At 42.5% G+C, this 17991-nt stretch overlaps 1 protein-coding gene across 1 annotated transcript in view; it reads right to left on the reverse strand.

The window, feature by feature from the left end:
* Positions 1-2343: 2343 nt before the first annotated feature.
* The window catches only part of SYN2 (synapsin II), a 342823-nt gene continuing 327175 nt past the window's right edge, over positions 2344-17991 (reverse strand). Inside the window, exons 12-13 of the mRNA XM_066596482.1 lie at positions 7673-7907; positions 2344-2791 (exon numbers count right to left, since the gene is read on the reverse strand). Of these exons, the coding sequence (XP_066452579.1) occupies positions 2656-2791; positions 7673-7907 (371 nt within the window). The 3' untranslated portion in view covers positions 2344-2655. The remainder of the gene's footprint in view (positions 2792-7672; positions 7908-17991) is intronic.

Consider the following 17991-nt stretch of genomic DNA (forward strand, 5'->3'; position numbering starts at 1 on the left):
GACTAGGAGGGCGAAAGCAAAAAATTACAAGGAAGGAAATAGCAAAGTTATTACACAAAATCATATTTCCGCAGCAATATAAAGCAGTTTACAATAGTCTCATTTCACTCATACCACAGCTCTTGGTCTACAAGAGGACCATTTTTATTATACAACATAAAATGTACAACTGCTATCAACATTAGTTTTCTTAAAATATACTTCTCTCCTTTCTATGCCCAAATTATAAAACTCTTCACATATTTATAAATGTTCCTCTTATTTTGACTTGCACAGTATTCCACTGCAGTTCATGCTCCAGAGCTGTTCTTTGGAAAATGAAACTATAATTGGTCATCTTGAAGAGCTTTCGGTGGTCACTCACATCTACACTATCACTTTCCTGGCCTCCTCCCTCCTCTTTGTGTTTGTCAGTCTTTTGTAGGTTACCCTAAAATGTCAAACTTAGTACACAAGGGGATGACACTCCTATATTGGTAAGGATGCCCAAATAACAGCTTAGATGCATCTGGAAGGCCGTCTATCCAAACTTCTCCTCTTAAGGTTTCTATTCATTTTAATAGATGGAGCAGTGTGACTGAGATTAGCTATAGTAATTTGGCAAGAATTGTATTTCAACAGTACACCCTAAGGGTGCGTTCACACGAGCGCATAAACGGCGCGTTTTTGCGCCCAATCGTATAAACGCGACCATCTAAGGCGTTGGTTTCCAATGTATTCGTTCGCACGGGCGATTTTACAGCGCGTAAAAACGGCAACCCGGAAAAAAAGACGGAACATACGTGACCGAAATACGCGCCAACGCATATTCGATGGCCGAAAAGATAGTTTGCAAAGTAGGAACAAACGATAATACGCTTTCTACCTCTGGTCATGATTGCCGAAAAACGTTCTTTCCGGCGATTCAACGCTGCGCACGTGCGAACGTAAATACGCCTACGCTCGTGTGACCGCGCCCTTAGGCACAGCTCTACTAGAAATTGTGAAGAGCTTTCAAAGCACATTAATAGCAAATCAATTGGTTTTATGGTTATTTTAAGGGAACAAACCACGATTTACGTTGTAGTGACAGTCACCCTGATTTCAGCAGTGTGTCTAATCAGTGACCTAGGGGTCCAGAGTAATTATGAGCTGTCACCTTCTCCCGCCCTTCTGCTGTTGATTGACAGCTTTCTCTCTATTGTGCATAGGGAGAGAGCTGTCAATCAACAGCAGACTGGTGGAGGATGCCCATATAGCTGGAATATGCCAGAATTCTAGGTCACATCGCTTGTAGCATGGTGCAACTATGTTATCTGTGAAAGCTCACAGTTTAAAACACTACTGAAATTAGTGTGTGTGTCACTACCTCAGGCATTGCAGTATAAAGGTAGTGACAGATCCCCTTTAAGTTTTTTTCTGATCATGGAGTCCACGAGAAGATAACCTTTTTGTGTGTTTCCGTGTAAGGTTTGAAGCAGTATGGGCCCATAGCTTTCCATGGGAACTGTATTTGGTATCCTTATCTGATGGAACATGAATATGTCTGCATGCGCAGAGGCAAATCCAGCTCCCGTGGCTAAACACTAAGTATGCCACAATATGGTGCTCTCTACTGTACTGTATTAGGGAGCTATATAAAGGAGAGCTCCATAATACAGTGTATAATGTTGCATGCCATGGTTTTTTTTTCTACTGGATTTGTAATAAAACTGACAGAAAATCTCTGTATGCCTCCCTAAGGTATAGTATGATCCCATGGCAGAATCCAACTCTTCTATGTGGATTTCACCTCAAAAACAGCAGAAAACCACAACTGAGCTGCTGATTACTGCAAATGTATGGCCCAGATCCTGGTGCAGAATGCATGTGCGGGTAAAATCTGGTTTGTTAAGAGTACAGCACTGGATTTGGATTTGCTGTAGATCTGATGTGGAATTAGCAAGATTTATACTTCCAGATCCTAGGGAATTAGTGACATACAGAAGTACAGAAGGGCCCCACAGAAATCTGTGGTTCGTGTATTAAGGCTTTGTACCAAACGCAGGTTGTATGCATGAGGTCTTAGACATAGTAATTACTAAATAGTCTGTTTTGCTCTTCTGTTCTAAACTACACATTAGGAAGAAACCCAGAAAAAGTTACAACGGAAAGTGCCAAGAAGTGAAAAAACATATCCCTGATGCTACTGACAACTCTAGTGAATGATGGAAGTTGGGGAAAAGCATTAACGTCATATATTGGCACAATACTCCCAGCTAATTGGAACCATGAGAGTATTCAAAGTAAGGGGAAAATTGAAAAAAAAAAAGTAATCAGAAACCACAAAATCATGAAAACACCATAAGACTCATTAGGATTTAAAAAGGAATCAAGTACACATAACAACTACAATATAAACACAAAACCATCATTATAACAATGGCTGACAGAGCTCGTAGTCATGGCTCAGTCTCCATACCTGAATTTTCACGCAGCAATATGGCTCTTACTAAAGTTTTACACCAGCAACACGAATGCTCCAAATATTATGGCTAAGAGGCCTAAAGCTAATAAACTAGCACAGAGGTAAGAAGCTTCCGACAGCTCATCTCTTTTAAATAATCTTTATAGGTTATTTTATATTCCCTGTAACATTAGGTGCACGATGGCCCTTTACTGTTGGAAGTATGAGACTTAGTCGGAGAACAGACTGGCGAAGGACTTCCTTAGATTCCGGATAGTGTCCGCTTTAGCTTCCTCTTCATTAGTTGATGAGCGGAAGAATGATGATTGGCTGAAGTTGAAGGTGTTAGTCAGAGACTGGGACTTGCTAGTTAGAGAAAAATAGAAATACATTTACTACAGGTAAGAATAATATGTAACAACTAACAAGTCGACTACATTTGTCATTGACCGACACATTGAGCATGAGAACCAGAATATGCAAACATTTCTGCCATTTTGGTGGTAGATAGATCTGAAGACGCGCAGCATGTCACTGCAACATAGTCGGTCACCAAACTCAGCCAGTCTCAGTTTACATTGTCCTGGGCCGTGCCAGAACCACAGGGGATTAGGAGATTAGTATGGGCTTGTATTTTGCTAAATTATGCCCCATAGAGGCGACATGTTCTTTTTTAAAGCAAAGATAACCTATTTCTTTTTTAAACAGAGGAGGAACAGCTAAAAGCTATAGAAAGCTAACAAAAACCAAGTGTGGGAGGGTGCGAGTATGTATGTGTTGTGATTTTAAGGCCTCATGTCCACAGGCAAATTCGGATTTTAAATCCACAGCGTTTTTCCTACACGTGGATCCGCCCCCCATAGGGATGCATTAGACACCCGCAGGTAGTTAAATACCTGCGGATGTCATTTTTCCCTGCAGGCACAGGTCCCGCGTGCAGGAAAAAATCCGGACATGCTCCATTTAGGTGCATGTCTCCCACGGGAGACGACTCCCGCAGGCTTCTATTGAGGCCTATGGAAGCCGTCCGGATCCGCAGGAGACCCATGCCTGAATTAAACTCACCTGCTCCGGGCGATGCAGAGCTTCCTTCCTTCGCGGCACACAGCCGGCGTGCCGAGCACATCCGCCAGGCTGAAGAAAGAAGATCCGGCCGCAAAGGAAGGAAGACACGCACGGACCGCAGCAGGTGAGTTTATTCTTATTTTCAGCCCTCATGTCCGCGGGGCAGGATGGACCCGCTACAGATTCTCCATGGGGAATCCGTAGCGGGCCTGATTTTCCCCATGGACATGAGGCCTATGTGTGTGACTTGAGATTAAGGGATTTAAGGACTTAAGTACTTTAGACAAGAGTCACTGCTATTTTGTTTACTGCTTATCTGTTTTAATTTTCACTTGAATAGTTTACTTTTATCAACTATATCTATACCATCCCCATTCAGAATGTGCTTCATGACTGACAGTGCTGTTCAGTGTGCCATGTATGCGGTCCTTGAACAGCCGTTGGAGGGTGCATGTATGAGATGTGTACATGTTGTGCGTACGGAAGCCCAGATCCTGGATCTAAATGAGCAGCTTGCCACACCGAGATCCACTGACAACATGGAAAGGAGTTTGCTGCTCACTGAGTAGACACTCCCCGGGGTAGATGGAGGGGTGGTTGGTAGCACGGATGTGCAGGGTAATTAGGGGTAAACAATGCTATCACCACTCCCCTGTGGAGAACGACTGATAAAACTGATTGCTAAAATCAAGCTCACTTGATTTTAACGATCAGCGGAAAGAGCCCGAAATGCGGGTGCCCCGCGCCCATTTACACGCACCGATTATCGCTAAAACGATCGCCGATGAGCGAAGTTTTAGCGATAATCGTCCAGCCTTGGGCTGCATTCCCACGAACGTATATCGGCTTGGTTTTCATGCCGAGCCGATATACGTCGTCCTCATGTGCAGGGGGGGGGGGGAATGGAAGAGCCAGGAGCAGGAACTGAGCTCTCGCCCCCTCTCTGCCTCTTCTCCGCCCCTCTGCACTATTTGCAATGGGGAGAGGTGGGACGGGGCGGGGCTAATTCTCGGAACTTAGTCCCGCCTCCCTTCATTGCAAATAGTGCAGAGGGGCGAAGAGGAGGCAGAGGGGGGGCGGGAGCTCAGTTCCTGCTCCTGGCTCTTCCATCCTTCCCCCCCCCCCCTGCACATGAGGACGACGTACAACGGCTCGGCGTGAAAACCAAGCCGATATACGTTCGTGGGAATGCAGCCTTAAGCCATGTGGATCTGGGAGGAATGTGATTAATTACACAAGGATTTCCTCCTCTCTCTTGACACCTCCCAGTAATAACCACAGTGCACTCACGTGATAGGATGTGTTTCTAATAATATAAGCACTGAAAGCGGATTGCAAAATGAGGAAAGATTGTTTCGTACTATTACATAATGGGCTAGCAGGTGTAAGACAAAGATGACTTCTAATTAGGGAAAGTAATGAAATACTGCAATGTATCTGCATACAGCTGATGCCGATTACCCAGACTGATGTATAAGTGTAATCAATGATCTGTATTGAGGATTAAATCATTTAAATAAATCCTGCAAAGATAAAATAAGGATTGTTTGATTCAGTCAATTTGCTTTCTTAAAGGGCCACTCCAGTTAGATTATTTTTCATTCATAATGTAGCTATCCCCCCAGCATATACAAATCAGCTAGCGTTAGCTTGGTTAGTTATTCCTTTCTATCTCAAACTCCTGGTCCCTTTATCCTCGGGTGGTCAAGTGATCTCAATGCTGACCAGCTTATATTTACGATTTGGGTTTATCGGTTTTCAAACTAGTCAGATCCTCAGCATAACTTCTGTGCGATGATACAACAGAGTGTACCATACATGCTCTTCAAAGGGGGGGGGGCAGATTCTCCTATTACAGTTACTGATAAGGATCACACAGCTCCTGTCACACAGTTATAATGAAGGAGATCACAGCATCATTGAATGGCTGTGATTGTCTCATCAAGGGCAGGCTGTGATTGGCTGAGGCTACGGTCTTGAGCCAATCACAGCATTCTCTTGCTGGAAGTGTGGTATTCAACCCATGTTACAGGAAGAGAATGCTCTTTCAGTGCTGAGGACGACAAGAAAGAATGGCGGCGCACCTGCAGAGCACCAGAGGGACAGGGACGCAGCTTTGAGGTGAGTATTAATACACCCCCCGAAAATAGGACACTGTGCCTCTTAATATAAGTCAGTGTCTTACTTTTTGGGAAACACGGGTAGAAGATATCTAGAGTGACAGGCAATCAGGTGAGAGGAGCAAGGATGGAAAATGTGTTTTTGCCGCAGTGGCCCTTTATAAAGGACATGTCTGTTCTCCTAAGTTGTGCTCTTCTATTATTTGTACAAAAACTGTATGAAATTATTGACAACTGGGTGTAACTATTTCCCATTGTCAATGGAGCATGTCTCCACACTCTGGCATTGTTTAGGCCTCATACCCACGGCTGGGTCGGATTCCACCTGCGAAATATCGCAGCAGAATCAGATCCGGTGTCCCCCACAGTCCATATGCTCACCTTTCGGATCCGCCGTGTCTTGCCTGGTGAGCCGGCACACATATGCAGTACCATGCTGGGCTGTGATGCGGATTCTTGTGGTACTCCCGAGTGCTCACTGCGGAGGTATCGCAGGATGGACGACTTCCATTGACTACAATGGAAGCTGTCCACACGATTTTCCGCACAGAACAGAACATGCTGTGATTCTCCCATGCGAGCCATGTCTATAGATGGACATTACTGCGAAATTTGCGGCGGGTGTCTGACCGCAAATTCCGCAGTGATAATCTGTCCATGGGCATTTGGCCTTAATCAATGCTGACTGACAATGTGCTATCAAACAGTGGAATGAGTGCATAAGGTTGGTTAACATAGCCCCATTTAATTGATTACTTTATTTATCTGTTGCGTGGGTAACATTACCAAAATTCCCATTTGCTGCAAATTTCCAAATCGGGATTAAAGGAGTATTACAATTTTGGCCAACCAAATTTTAGCTAAAAACAGTGAATGGCTGATACGGAAAAAGTACAGCACACCATAACCTGGAAGAAGTGCAGACCTAGTATTCCATAGCTTGCTGTGATATCTTGTTTCCGTAACTCCCATTCATTTCTATGAGAGTTACAGAAACCGCATAAAGCAGCTCAACTTTTTCTGTCCTCCCAATCACCCCAGCTCACTGCATACAGCCAGGCCAGGTACTCCATTCTTGAGGTCCCAGGGGTGGGGCCCACATCTATCATACGTATGGCTTAAAAGTCTGGAATGGGAATATCCCTTTAATTGATTTTGCTTTCCTGAGATAACTGCCCAAACTAGTATATTTTTGATGTACTTAGGGACACTACATATGCTGGTCTTAAGGATGTTTTACACGCAACGATTATCACTCAAAATTCCTTCAAACGGACGAAAGTGAGCAATAATCATTACATATAAACATGTACAGTTGCGCACTATTCGTTCACTTCACGTTTAGCGCTGGTTTTTAGCCGGCATAAAAATAGTTATCAGGCCGTTCAAAATTCACTGCATTTGAATGGAAATAGTTCAGCATTTTGAGCGGCTTGACGACTTAACAATGTACTCATTGTGTATGCCTTGCAAACACAATGGGCACATTGTTTACTCTGCCAGGAGAGGACAATTGAATCCTGCCAGCCAGATAATCCCTAGCATAAACACCCACCCACTTGAACAAACAACTAGCTCTCCTTCTACAAAGTTTACTTTAGCTAATGAGGAAAATAGAGTACATGTAATTTTATGCAAAAATGACGTCAATTCGTTCAGCCATTTAAACAATAATCTTTGCGTGTAAAAGAGCCTTTAGTAAAGTGGTCTTAGTGTGACACATTTACTAAGAGGCATACGCCTCTTAATACATTTGTCACATCTCTGGCCATACTGTGTACCAAAAAATGAACTCTATGCCAGCCATGAACTGACATACCTTTGTGTTATTTCTGGTGTAAATTATAATAAATCTGATGCTTTTTTGTTCAAGCCCTTTCTACTTTTTTTTAAAAGGATGGTAAAAAAATGGCCCAAAAGTGTCACATTTTTGTGCAAGTATGGCTTGCACAAAAATGTGACTTTTTTGTACATCTGAAATCTGACTCATCGCTTTCTTAAGTTCCTCCCATACTGTTTAGCAAAGAGAGCACAACTTACTATACATTTATTATGATCTTACTTTAACTGTGGATGGGTTTTTTGAGGTGGCTCCATCTGATGACTGGGTAGTGACTCCTCATTGCTGACAGTAGATGATGTTTGTTCTACAGAAGATGGCAGCTGACCTGCAGTGATTGGTGGCCCTGGTGGTTCATTCTGTGGAAGTGGATCTTGACCAGGAAGTATTTGCTTGTCTACACGCACTGGAGGCTGATGACTATCAGAGTGTAATCCTTGGGGTTGCCCTGGGCCCCCTAAGTTTAGTACAAGAAAAACTTCACATTGTTAAAGGATTAATAGGATCCATAACAAATCTTATTTTAGCTGGTATCAGGTGCGGCAATGGAGGACCTGCTGAGCAAATAACATACCTGCTAAAGTGATGTAATCTTTATAGACATATAGCCAAAATAGTTTTTATTGTAGTTTGCAGCACCTGATAGCAGTGAATGATATGAACAAAAGTGCTATTGTCCTGACAGTATAATTTCCCAGTGCGGCATCATATAATAAGCCACTGATGTCAGCAACCATTGACTTCATAGCACTTCTGCATGGCTTTCATGTATCCAGCAATGCATTACTTCTATAATACGCTGTACATTCACAACACAGAACACGAAAGCTGCTGCATCTTATATCAGCCCTAAAGATAAGAAATCATTTGATATAGCTCTGAGCAATGGTTATTGCCCGAATATAAATGCAGAGCCCGATGTTGTAAAGCACAGTAAAAAGCCTAGATTAAATTGTCATTGAAGAAAGGTTAGAGTCCAAGTAAAGTAGTGAAATGGCATGTAAATAAGTACAGTAAGCTACAATCACACCCTCACAAAACAATCATTTTCTTATATTATATCTGGAACAACATACCGTATATATTATGTGCTAAGGACTCATGAACTGAATGTGAACCTACGATCATAGGCAAATTGGTCGGAATTGCTTAGAGCTCTGTTTTTCTGACAGTCCTACAAGTCTTCTGCATGAGCATACATGATAAAATGCTGGCTACCTGTAGCCACCACTAGGAGGAGCCTCCTACATTGACTTATACATTGAATGTAATGAAACTGTAAGCATCCCTAATGGTAGATACGGGGAGCCAGAATTTAAAGGGGCATTGCAGGCGTTTACTACTGATGATTTTTCCTCAGGATAGGTCATTAATAGCTCATCCGTAGGGGGGGGCACCACTTGGGATTCCTGCCGATGAGCTGATTTTCCGGTCCACTATCCGTGCAGCTAAGCCTGACATCAGCATTGGTGATCAGAGCTTGGAGTGTAATAGACAGCTTCATTACAGTCAGAACTGGAAGTGCAATAGAAGACATTGCTCTCATTGATTTAAATGGGAGTGAAGCCTTTATATTATACATTTCTAGCTCTGACAACCTATGTGGACATCCGGCCCCATTGCACTAACAGCAAGCTGCAGGATCAGTTGATCAGTGGGGATCCTGAGCAACAGACCCCTGCCAATCAATTATTGATGTCCTTTTCTGAGGATAGGAAATCAATAGTAAATGCACAGGATACCCCTTTAATTCTACACTCAGGATTTAAAGCGCTCAGGTAAAAAGAGATAAAAAGGTGAAATGGCAGAGTGCCTCTAAGGGACCATTGGCCTGATGGTGGATATTAATAAAAGTATCTTTATTGACACCAGCAAAGTAATGTGGTTTGAAGTAATATGCCTCTTCTTCAGAAAGCTGGAAAATGTGAGCTGGTAGCCAGGGTGGAATCCTAATGGCCACCAAAATCCGCTTTGAAATCACTTTGCAGCTTTGGCCCCACTTACTCTCTGGCAGCTTTTATTTTATTCCTACTCCCCTCTGTATCGAGTGCCGTTACAAGCGCTAAGAGGTGCACCTGTCGTTGGGTGGTCTCCACTGCTTACTGTCAATCAAAGCTGATTCCATTCATTGACAGTGTTCAGTAAAGACTGCCCACTAGATAGACTTAACTTCCAATACTTGTAATCAAATACCGCTCGTTATAGGGAAATGGGGAGGGGGAGTAGGAAGTACAACCCCTATTCCAAAAAGTTAGAACGCTGCGTAAAATGTAAATGAATGTTAAGAAAAAAAATGTTTATGTGAGAGTTCCAAATCATTGCATATTTTTTTCACAATAAAGCATATAACATATTAGATGGGGAAACTGAGATATTTTTCCATTTCATTTAAAAATGTACTCATTTAGAAATTGATGGCAGCAACACACATTTAAAAAGTTGGGACAGGGTTAGCAAAAAGCTGCGAAAGTAAGTGGTAATTATGAAAAATAGCTGGAGGGTCAATCTTCTAAGTTACATGACTATGTATAAAAAGAAAAAAAAAAGTATGCCAAGGCCCAGTTACACTGGCGGAATGTTGGGCAAACATGCTCGACACTCGTCCCCGCGCTGTCACACAGGAGCGAGTATCACTGGCTCTCTGACAGCGCGGTCAGCAGGGGGCCAGGGAGGCTGGTGGAGGTTTCACTCCTTGATCTCCCCGCCCCTCTCCATTCAATGTAAGCAGTGGCCATTCGGTGTAAACAGAACGTCTGCTGTTTAAACCGAAAGGCCGCTGCTTACAGTGAATAGAGAGGGGCGGGAGAGAGTGAGGAGTGAAATCTCCTCCAGCCGCCCCAGCCACCTTCTGGCCACTCTGTGAGCCAGCGATACCCGCTGCTGTGCTGCAGCACTGCAGCGACTACATGCAGGGACGATTGTCAGGCATCATTTGCCCAACATTTGTCCAGTGTAAATGGGCCTTTAGAGAGGCAGAGTCTCTCAAAGCAAAGATGGTCAGAGGTTCACAAATCTGTGAAAAACTGTCCAAAATTTTTTTGGGAACAATTTCAGAAAAATGTTCCTCAACGTAAAATTGTGAAGACCTTGGATATCCCATGATCTACAGTACAGATTCAAAATATTCAGGGAACCTGGACAAATTCATGAGCACAAGTGGCATGGCTGTCAATATTAGATGCTTCAGACCTACGGGCCATCAGGTGGCACTGCATTATAAACAGGCATGATTCTGTAATGCAAATCACTGCATGGGCTCAGGAATACTTTCAGAAATCATTGTCTGTGAACACAATTCCCTGTGCAATCCACAAATGCAAGTTAAAGCTGTATCATGCAAAGACAAAGCCATTTATAAACACAGTCCAGAAAAGGCAGCATCGTCTTTGGGCCAAAGTTTATTTAAAATGGACTTAGGAAAAACGGAAAACTACTGTCAGAGGAATCGAAAAGGAGAGAGAGAGTACAGCTAGTTATCCAGTGCACAGTTCAAAAGCCTACATCTCTAATGGTATTGAGTTGCATTAGTGCCTATGGCATGGGCAGATTACACATCTTGAAAGGCACAACGAGTACTGAGCAGTATATAGAGGTTTTATGACATGTTCCGCCATCCAGACAATGTCTCTTTCAGGGAAGTCCTTACATATTTCAGCAAGACAATGCTAAACCACATACTGCATCTTCCACAACAGCATGGCTTCACAGAAGAGTCCGGGTGATGAACTGACTGCCTACAGCTTGAGGAAGACCGCAAGGCCAAAATATTGCTGCTATTTCTGTGTGATGGGAGAATAAAACAACATTTTTACTGCCTTACATGCTGCCAGTCCAATACTTTCTGCCTACAGTCCTGACGGTTTGTTCACCAATAATAAACATTTGGCAAATTATGAAACAAACCTCTAGGACTTTTGAGCAGCTAGAATCCTACATCAGACAAGAATTGGACAACCTTACTCTCTCAAACCTCCAGCATCTGGTCTCCTCACTTCCCAGACATTTCCAGACTGTTGTAAAAAGAGGGGATGCTACACAATGGTAGACATGGCCCTGGGACAACTTTTGTGAGAGGTGTTGCTGCCATCAATTTCTATGGGAGTTAATTTTTTAAAAGTTTAAATGGTCATATCTCTCCCGTTCACCTTCTGATAGGTGTTGTGTGTTCTATTGTGAATGAAATATGGTTCTATGAGATTTCCAAATCATTGCTTTTTTTTCTCTTTACATTTATTCACATTTTACACAACGGCCCAACTTTTTTGGAATTGGGGTTGTAAATAAAAGCTGCTATAAAGTCGGCAGAGTCGCGATGACAAATCCATGCAGCCAGTCTCATTGATTTGACAAGTTCTCCTAAAAGTGAATGCGCCATCAGAAAATTACCGGTCTGAATCTAGTTTTTATGTTAAACATATTTTTATTTTTATTTTCGATGTCAAGATCGATGTTAAAAAACAAAAAACAAAACTGTAATCCAGCAGTTTTTACTCAGGCCACTAGGCCTAATAACATACTTCCTGCTCTGAGAGAAAGCTGGATTGAATAGAATAGTAGAGTTGGAAAGGATCTCCAGGGTCATCGGGTCCAACCCCCTGCTCAGTGCAGGATTCACAATCATCCCAGACAGATGTCTGTCCAACCTTTATTTGAACACTTCCATTGAAGGAGAACTGGCCACCTCCCATGGTAACCTGTTCCACTCATTGATCACCCTCACTGTCAAAGTCTTTTTCTAATATCTAGTCTGCTTCTCATCCTTTTCCGTTTCATCCCATTGCTTCTAGTCTTTACAATGAAAAGGTAACACTTTCACAGTAGGCGATCACAACTCACCTCCACCCTCTCCCTTCACAATGACCTGGGCATCAGGTGACTGAAGTGACAATACCTTTAATAGTACTCAATGTGACATCCATAAATAACTGCATATATCAATTTCTGATGAAATTCTATCCTTATGTATCCCATGACCCCCTTTCCTTTGAAATTTCTTAGGTTGAATCCAAGATGGCAGCCATTAAAATGGCTAGCAGTCACCACTATAGTGCTGAAAAGTTTTCCTCCAACCATCTAAGTCAGTGTTCCCCAACTCCAGTCCTCAGGGACCGCCAACAGGTCATGGTTTCAGGATTTCCATAGTATTGCACAGGTGATGTAATTATTGTCGGTGCCTCAGACATTGCCACAGATGTTCTTACCATAGGATATCCTGAAAACATGACCTGTTGGTGGTCCCTGAGGACTGGAGTTGGGGACCCCTGATCTAAGTGTTCTGCAAAGTTTCCTACTTACATCTATTTTACTTCAGTGGATATTTTGGACGGTCATGCCTTTGAATCACCCTGAATATATTAACTGGTGTTCTCCATTAATATTATACTACATGTACACACACTAATATACTAGTAGAGACTGAGTTGAGATTAACCCTTTGAAATCCAATTTTGGATTCAGGGTTTTCTAGGGTTTTTTCTCTTTCTGCCATTATACAATGACGCCACCTGCTGGCTAGAGCTAGTACTACAGTATTGGACATGCTGAAGAGGCCCCCGACAGAGTGGCCAGTAATATACAGTAAGAATACCCTGCTGGACGTCTTCCGACATCGGAAACTGTACAGCCTTCAATCAAAATGTCTTTAAACGTCACAGTGGATTGGAAAGGGTTAACACTTGGTACAGTTAATAGAGACATTTTGATGTCTTACCTGAGGATATCCATAAGAATGTAACTATACCAACCATTACTAACAGTTAAATGTCAGTTTCAGCTCTGCTACATGTGCATGAAAGACCGTAATGATAATTTTAGTACCTGTGGTTAGATAGTACAGAACCTAATACTACTCATGATGTATGATTCAAATGATTAGCAATATTACTTTTTTTTATACATGACAGGCTGACATTTCATATTCGCAGTTCACGTATATTTAGTACAGAATTGTGAAATGCATTAGTAAGCTGGTCAGCAGATCTGCGAAAAGGCAATATGTGAAGGTTTTTGCTTCCTTAGTTTTAGCAGAACATTGTGGCCAATATCAAGTGCCTGTATGTGGTCTGAGCCAGCTCTGCTGATTCTGCTCTTTCAAAACCTAGTTTCTCCTCGTTCCGGTATAATCCAGAAATGACTGTATGACTGACACTACAAGGATGCCACTAGATTTGTCTGCAGGACTACTCATAGAATGGTAGAGTTGGAAGGGACCTCCAGGGTCATCTGGTCAAATTCTTAGTAGAACAGCTTAAATATTTTACAAAGAGTACAGATCAAAGTAAATTCCAGCAAACAGTAATAAACTACTACACCACCACACATGCATTGCTGTGTTATAACCATAACTTAGTCACGTATAACTTACCTCCTTCAGACGATTTGTAATTTTTGCACTATAACATAAATTTTAGCTAGCCATCACAGTAGCCAAATACCCACTGGTGCCAAAACGGAGCCTTCAAACCCATAAATATGTGATGGCTGCAGTAAGTTTGCCTATTTGGTAGCCTCGTATATTCACTGCACACTCGAGTAAAGATTGAATTCATACTGGAGTACATGATAGCATCACATAGTGCTCTTCAATCATTGATGCTGCTAGTATTGCAAAGAGGAAGGGCCAATTAGTGCTGAGTCTATGTGGAATAGTAAGGCGACATCCTGCCACCCCCAGAGGTTTCTCTGTTAGTATGGACAGTTAATAGCCAAGTAATAGCAAGTACTAACATAATAGTCTGATCCTAGATTCCATATCTTTCCACGTAGTCCATCTAAAGGCCCATTTAGACAACGATATCGTTCAAAATTCGCTCAAAAGCAGCCTTTTTCGCTATAATCGTTGTGTGTAACTGTACTGACATTGTGCAGTTTTCGCTAAGCAGTCAGTGATCGTGGTCTTTCAGCATGCTGAAAAACAATGATCAGCCTTATCAGGAATTCACAGCGGGATACAGCTGATACTATTGTTTCAGCTGTATCCCGCTCCCTGACCACAGCTGGAGTATGAAGAACACAGCGACCCAGCTGTGTTCTTCATACGCCGCACGGAGTGCACAGCTATATACCCAGGGTATAAACAGCCAGGGTATGAACAACATAGCGGTCCAGCTGTGTTCTGCATACCCCGCTCGGAGCATGCGGCTGGATAACAGCCGGGCGCTCTGAGCAGAGACCAGCTGGATGCAGAAGACAAGCAGCCCCGCTTGTCTTTTGCATCCCCTGCTCGGAGCGCAAAGTGATCGCTCAACGTTTGAGACATCTTTTGAGCTATAATCATTGTGTCAAAATGGGCCTTTACAGTGCTCAAAGTACTTAGGCAATAATAGAGGATATTACGACATGCTATTTTAGCACAGATTTGTTTCTGATATGCCCTAGACATAGCACATCAGGGGAAGGGGAGGAAGGGTCCAGCAAAAAGAAACCGAGAAACAAAAGTTTGGTGCCTAGGTGAACCAGAAAACCTGGAGAAGGCTTCATCTGGAGGTCTAGAGAAGGTGTTATATGGCATATAACTAGAGAGTAGGAGAAACGGGTTGGCATACAGCACAGGATGAAAAAGACTGATCTGGTAAAAAAGAAGACCCTGGTAAGGGGTCATTTGGGTAAATAAATGAGCCAAAAAATAAGCAGGGCAATAAGTGGTTTGGCACACAAAGAACTGTGTTGTAGCACAAAGAAAAGTTTGCAAATGAGTGATCTGACAGACAATGGTGAAAAGGAAGGAACAGTAACATATACTGGTGAAAAAGAAGTGGTGTAATACATACTGATGAAAAGGAAGGAGTAATCTCATACTTATAGGTAGGCATGGTGACTCAGTGGTTAGCACTGTTGCCTCGCAGCGCTGGGGTCCTGGGATCAAATTGCACCAAGTGCAACATGTACACAGAGTTTGTATCTAATAGGAAAACTGAGCCACAGTGGGAACATTAAGTGGTGTAAAGCACTGCCGAATAAGTATGCGCTATATAAATGTGTACAATGAATACTGGTAAAAGGGAAGGAATGATCTGATATATATGCAAGAAAAGAATGTAAGGGGTTAAGCACTCCTTTGCACGTGTGTATTACTGGTATACCTTGTTTCATGGCTCTTCTAGGACCCTCAGACATTTGATGGAGCTCAGTTCTGATACAGGAAGCTTAGGAGAACCTTTGGCCTTGCCAGCTTACGTGACTCTAAAACAGTGGCTATCTTGGAGAAGAGCATAAGCACCCAGAGAGAAGAAAAGCCCTGGAGTGTAGCTCCACGCTCCTTACTTTGGGATGTTGCTGGAATATTCTAAGTGCAGCAGGCATCTTATACAAGGTCTGTGCTGCAGCATAGCAGAAGAGATAATACAGAGAGCAGAGCAGCAGTGTGTGCATGGCAGCACACAGCAGAGAGCCCAGCAACAGCATCAGATGAGAGGCCTAGAGAGCAGCAAGGACTAGTGAAGTGGCGGAGGCAGCTGGCTGTGACTGCCATGCTGTTCCCATGCTCGGGAGCAGCTAGGACCAGAAAGGGCCCTGTTGAGCAGAAGGCCGATGCTTGAAGGCCAAAAGGTCTTAATGGCTATGGGGCCAAATGAAGATGACCCAAGGGCTGATCACTGGGAACAAAAGGTGTATGGTAAAAGGGCCCTGATGAACAGGGATGGGCATTGCAATTGCAGGATGTCCTCCTAGACTTTTGTAGGATGGTGAAGAACACCTCACTTGATGAGAGAACACGTACGTGAGGCTCAGCCTCGTTAAACACTGGTGGGCATACCACAGTGGGACACTAATGAGTAGTAGGCTGGCTAAGGGATAGGACTGAGTTGTAGTTCATGTTCAGGTTAAGTTTGAGTGAAGATGTTCAGAGTGTATTTCAGGGATGCAGAAATGAGGGGAGAAAAGTGTTAATTCTACATAATGATGTTTATGTTAATGATGTATGAGAGATGTGAATTGCAGCAAGACTATCGATCATGAGAGAAAAAGTAATGTAAAGTTTGAGATGCCTCGAGCATAGTGCTTACATCTATGACGTTAGTGTAGCTTGGTATAAGGACAAGGACCCTATGGGCAGGAAGAGGTCAAGTACCGGAAGTAATGAAGACAACAAGCGCATGATCACGAAGGACCAAGTTACAGAGGCCCTGCGGATAAATATGATGTGCCATCAGTTAAATGTGTTACAATGGATTTGATGTTAGCAACGTATTTGATGTATGTGAGGGCGCAACAAGCACCTGGTGAGGAAATGAGGTAGCAGCGATAGACCTGAGGCAAATTGGTATGTTTAATGTCAAAGATGTCTGGGGTCTTGTGTGGAAAGACGCAGCCACAAAGGAATGGCATGGATCTAGATTACCGGTTGGGGTTGGACATGTGTAGTAATTGTCTGGAGTTTATCAAGTAACTTGTTGTGGCCTAGTTCATTGTAGCAGAGATGTAAGTGCCAATCTGAAATACCAGGTTGAAATAATATCATTACGGAATTATAGTAATTGGTTACTGTCTCTAAGACTTTATGACAAGAGTTATGCAACGTATGGAGGTTATTATTTATAATGTTCTAGTTAAGTAAAAATATTTTGGGGAAAAATGTGCTGTCTCTACCTGCATCTGTCACTGCCATGAAAAAGAAAGAACAGTATGATATATACTTGTGAAAAGGAAGGCGTGGCCCGACAAGAAAGGCGCGGCCCGACAAGAAAGGCGCGGCCCGACAAGAAAGGCGCGGCCCGACAAGAAAGGCGCGGTCTGACAGTCATAAATGTAAAAAAATAGATTGTCAGAATATTGGTGTATCAATACAAAAACTATAAATAAAAAATGAAGAGAATTTTGCACAGAATATCTCTGTTGGCAGCAGCGGTCATCTCTGCGGAATAAACACTTTCTGTATGAAGTGCGGTTTTAGATTTCTGGCTTGAAACCAGTTTCACGAGTTGAAAGAAAATGTTCATTCTAAATTAAAAATAAAACGCTTAACTCAATCAAAAATACACAAACAATGATCACATTATCAGCCATTTAGAGACACTCTAGATCCTAGAAAAAGATAAGTTTGATCAAATTTAGAGAGAAGGCTGACAAATTATATATGTTAAATATTCTTGTATGCCTTTAAAATGAGACTATTGTACAAACAGAAACTTTTTAGAAGTTTATACAAATGTCCAGGCAAGATGATGCAATAATACTACATTGAGAAGATACATTGAGTGGGCAGATAAGTACTTTGTGCTAATACTGGATTGTAGACCCACACGTTGTTAATATATCACCCAAGTCAATGATATAAATTCCACCTCCAATGAATAACTTCATGAAGAACTAAAGACGTATACTTTGATGCATAGTAAAATTGTATCTTATTTGGCCATTAATATTAACATTGCATACTTGCTACCAATCACCATGTATTTGTCTTGGCGTGTATGTGAGCATAATATGATCCAAGATTGGACATGCTGCAATTTTTCTTGTGCACGTATTTCGTACAAGCAGCAACATGTCCGCCTATGGGAGATTGGTACAGTGTATTCCATGTGCGGGTTTTGCACTAT

Source organism: Eleutherodactylus coqui, chromosome 3 (assembly GCF_035609145.1).
Source record: "Eleutherodactylus coqui strain aEleCoq1 chromosome 3, aEleCoq1.hap1, whole genome shotgun sequence".
NCBI lineage: Eukaryota > Metazoa > Chordata > Amphibia > Anura > Eleutherodactylidae > Eleutherodactylus > Eleutherodactylus coqui.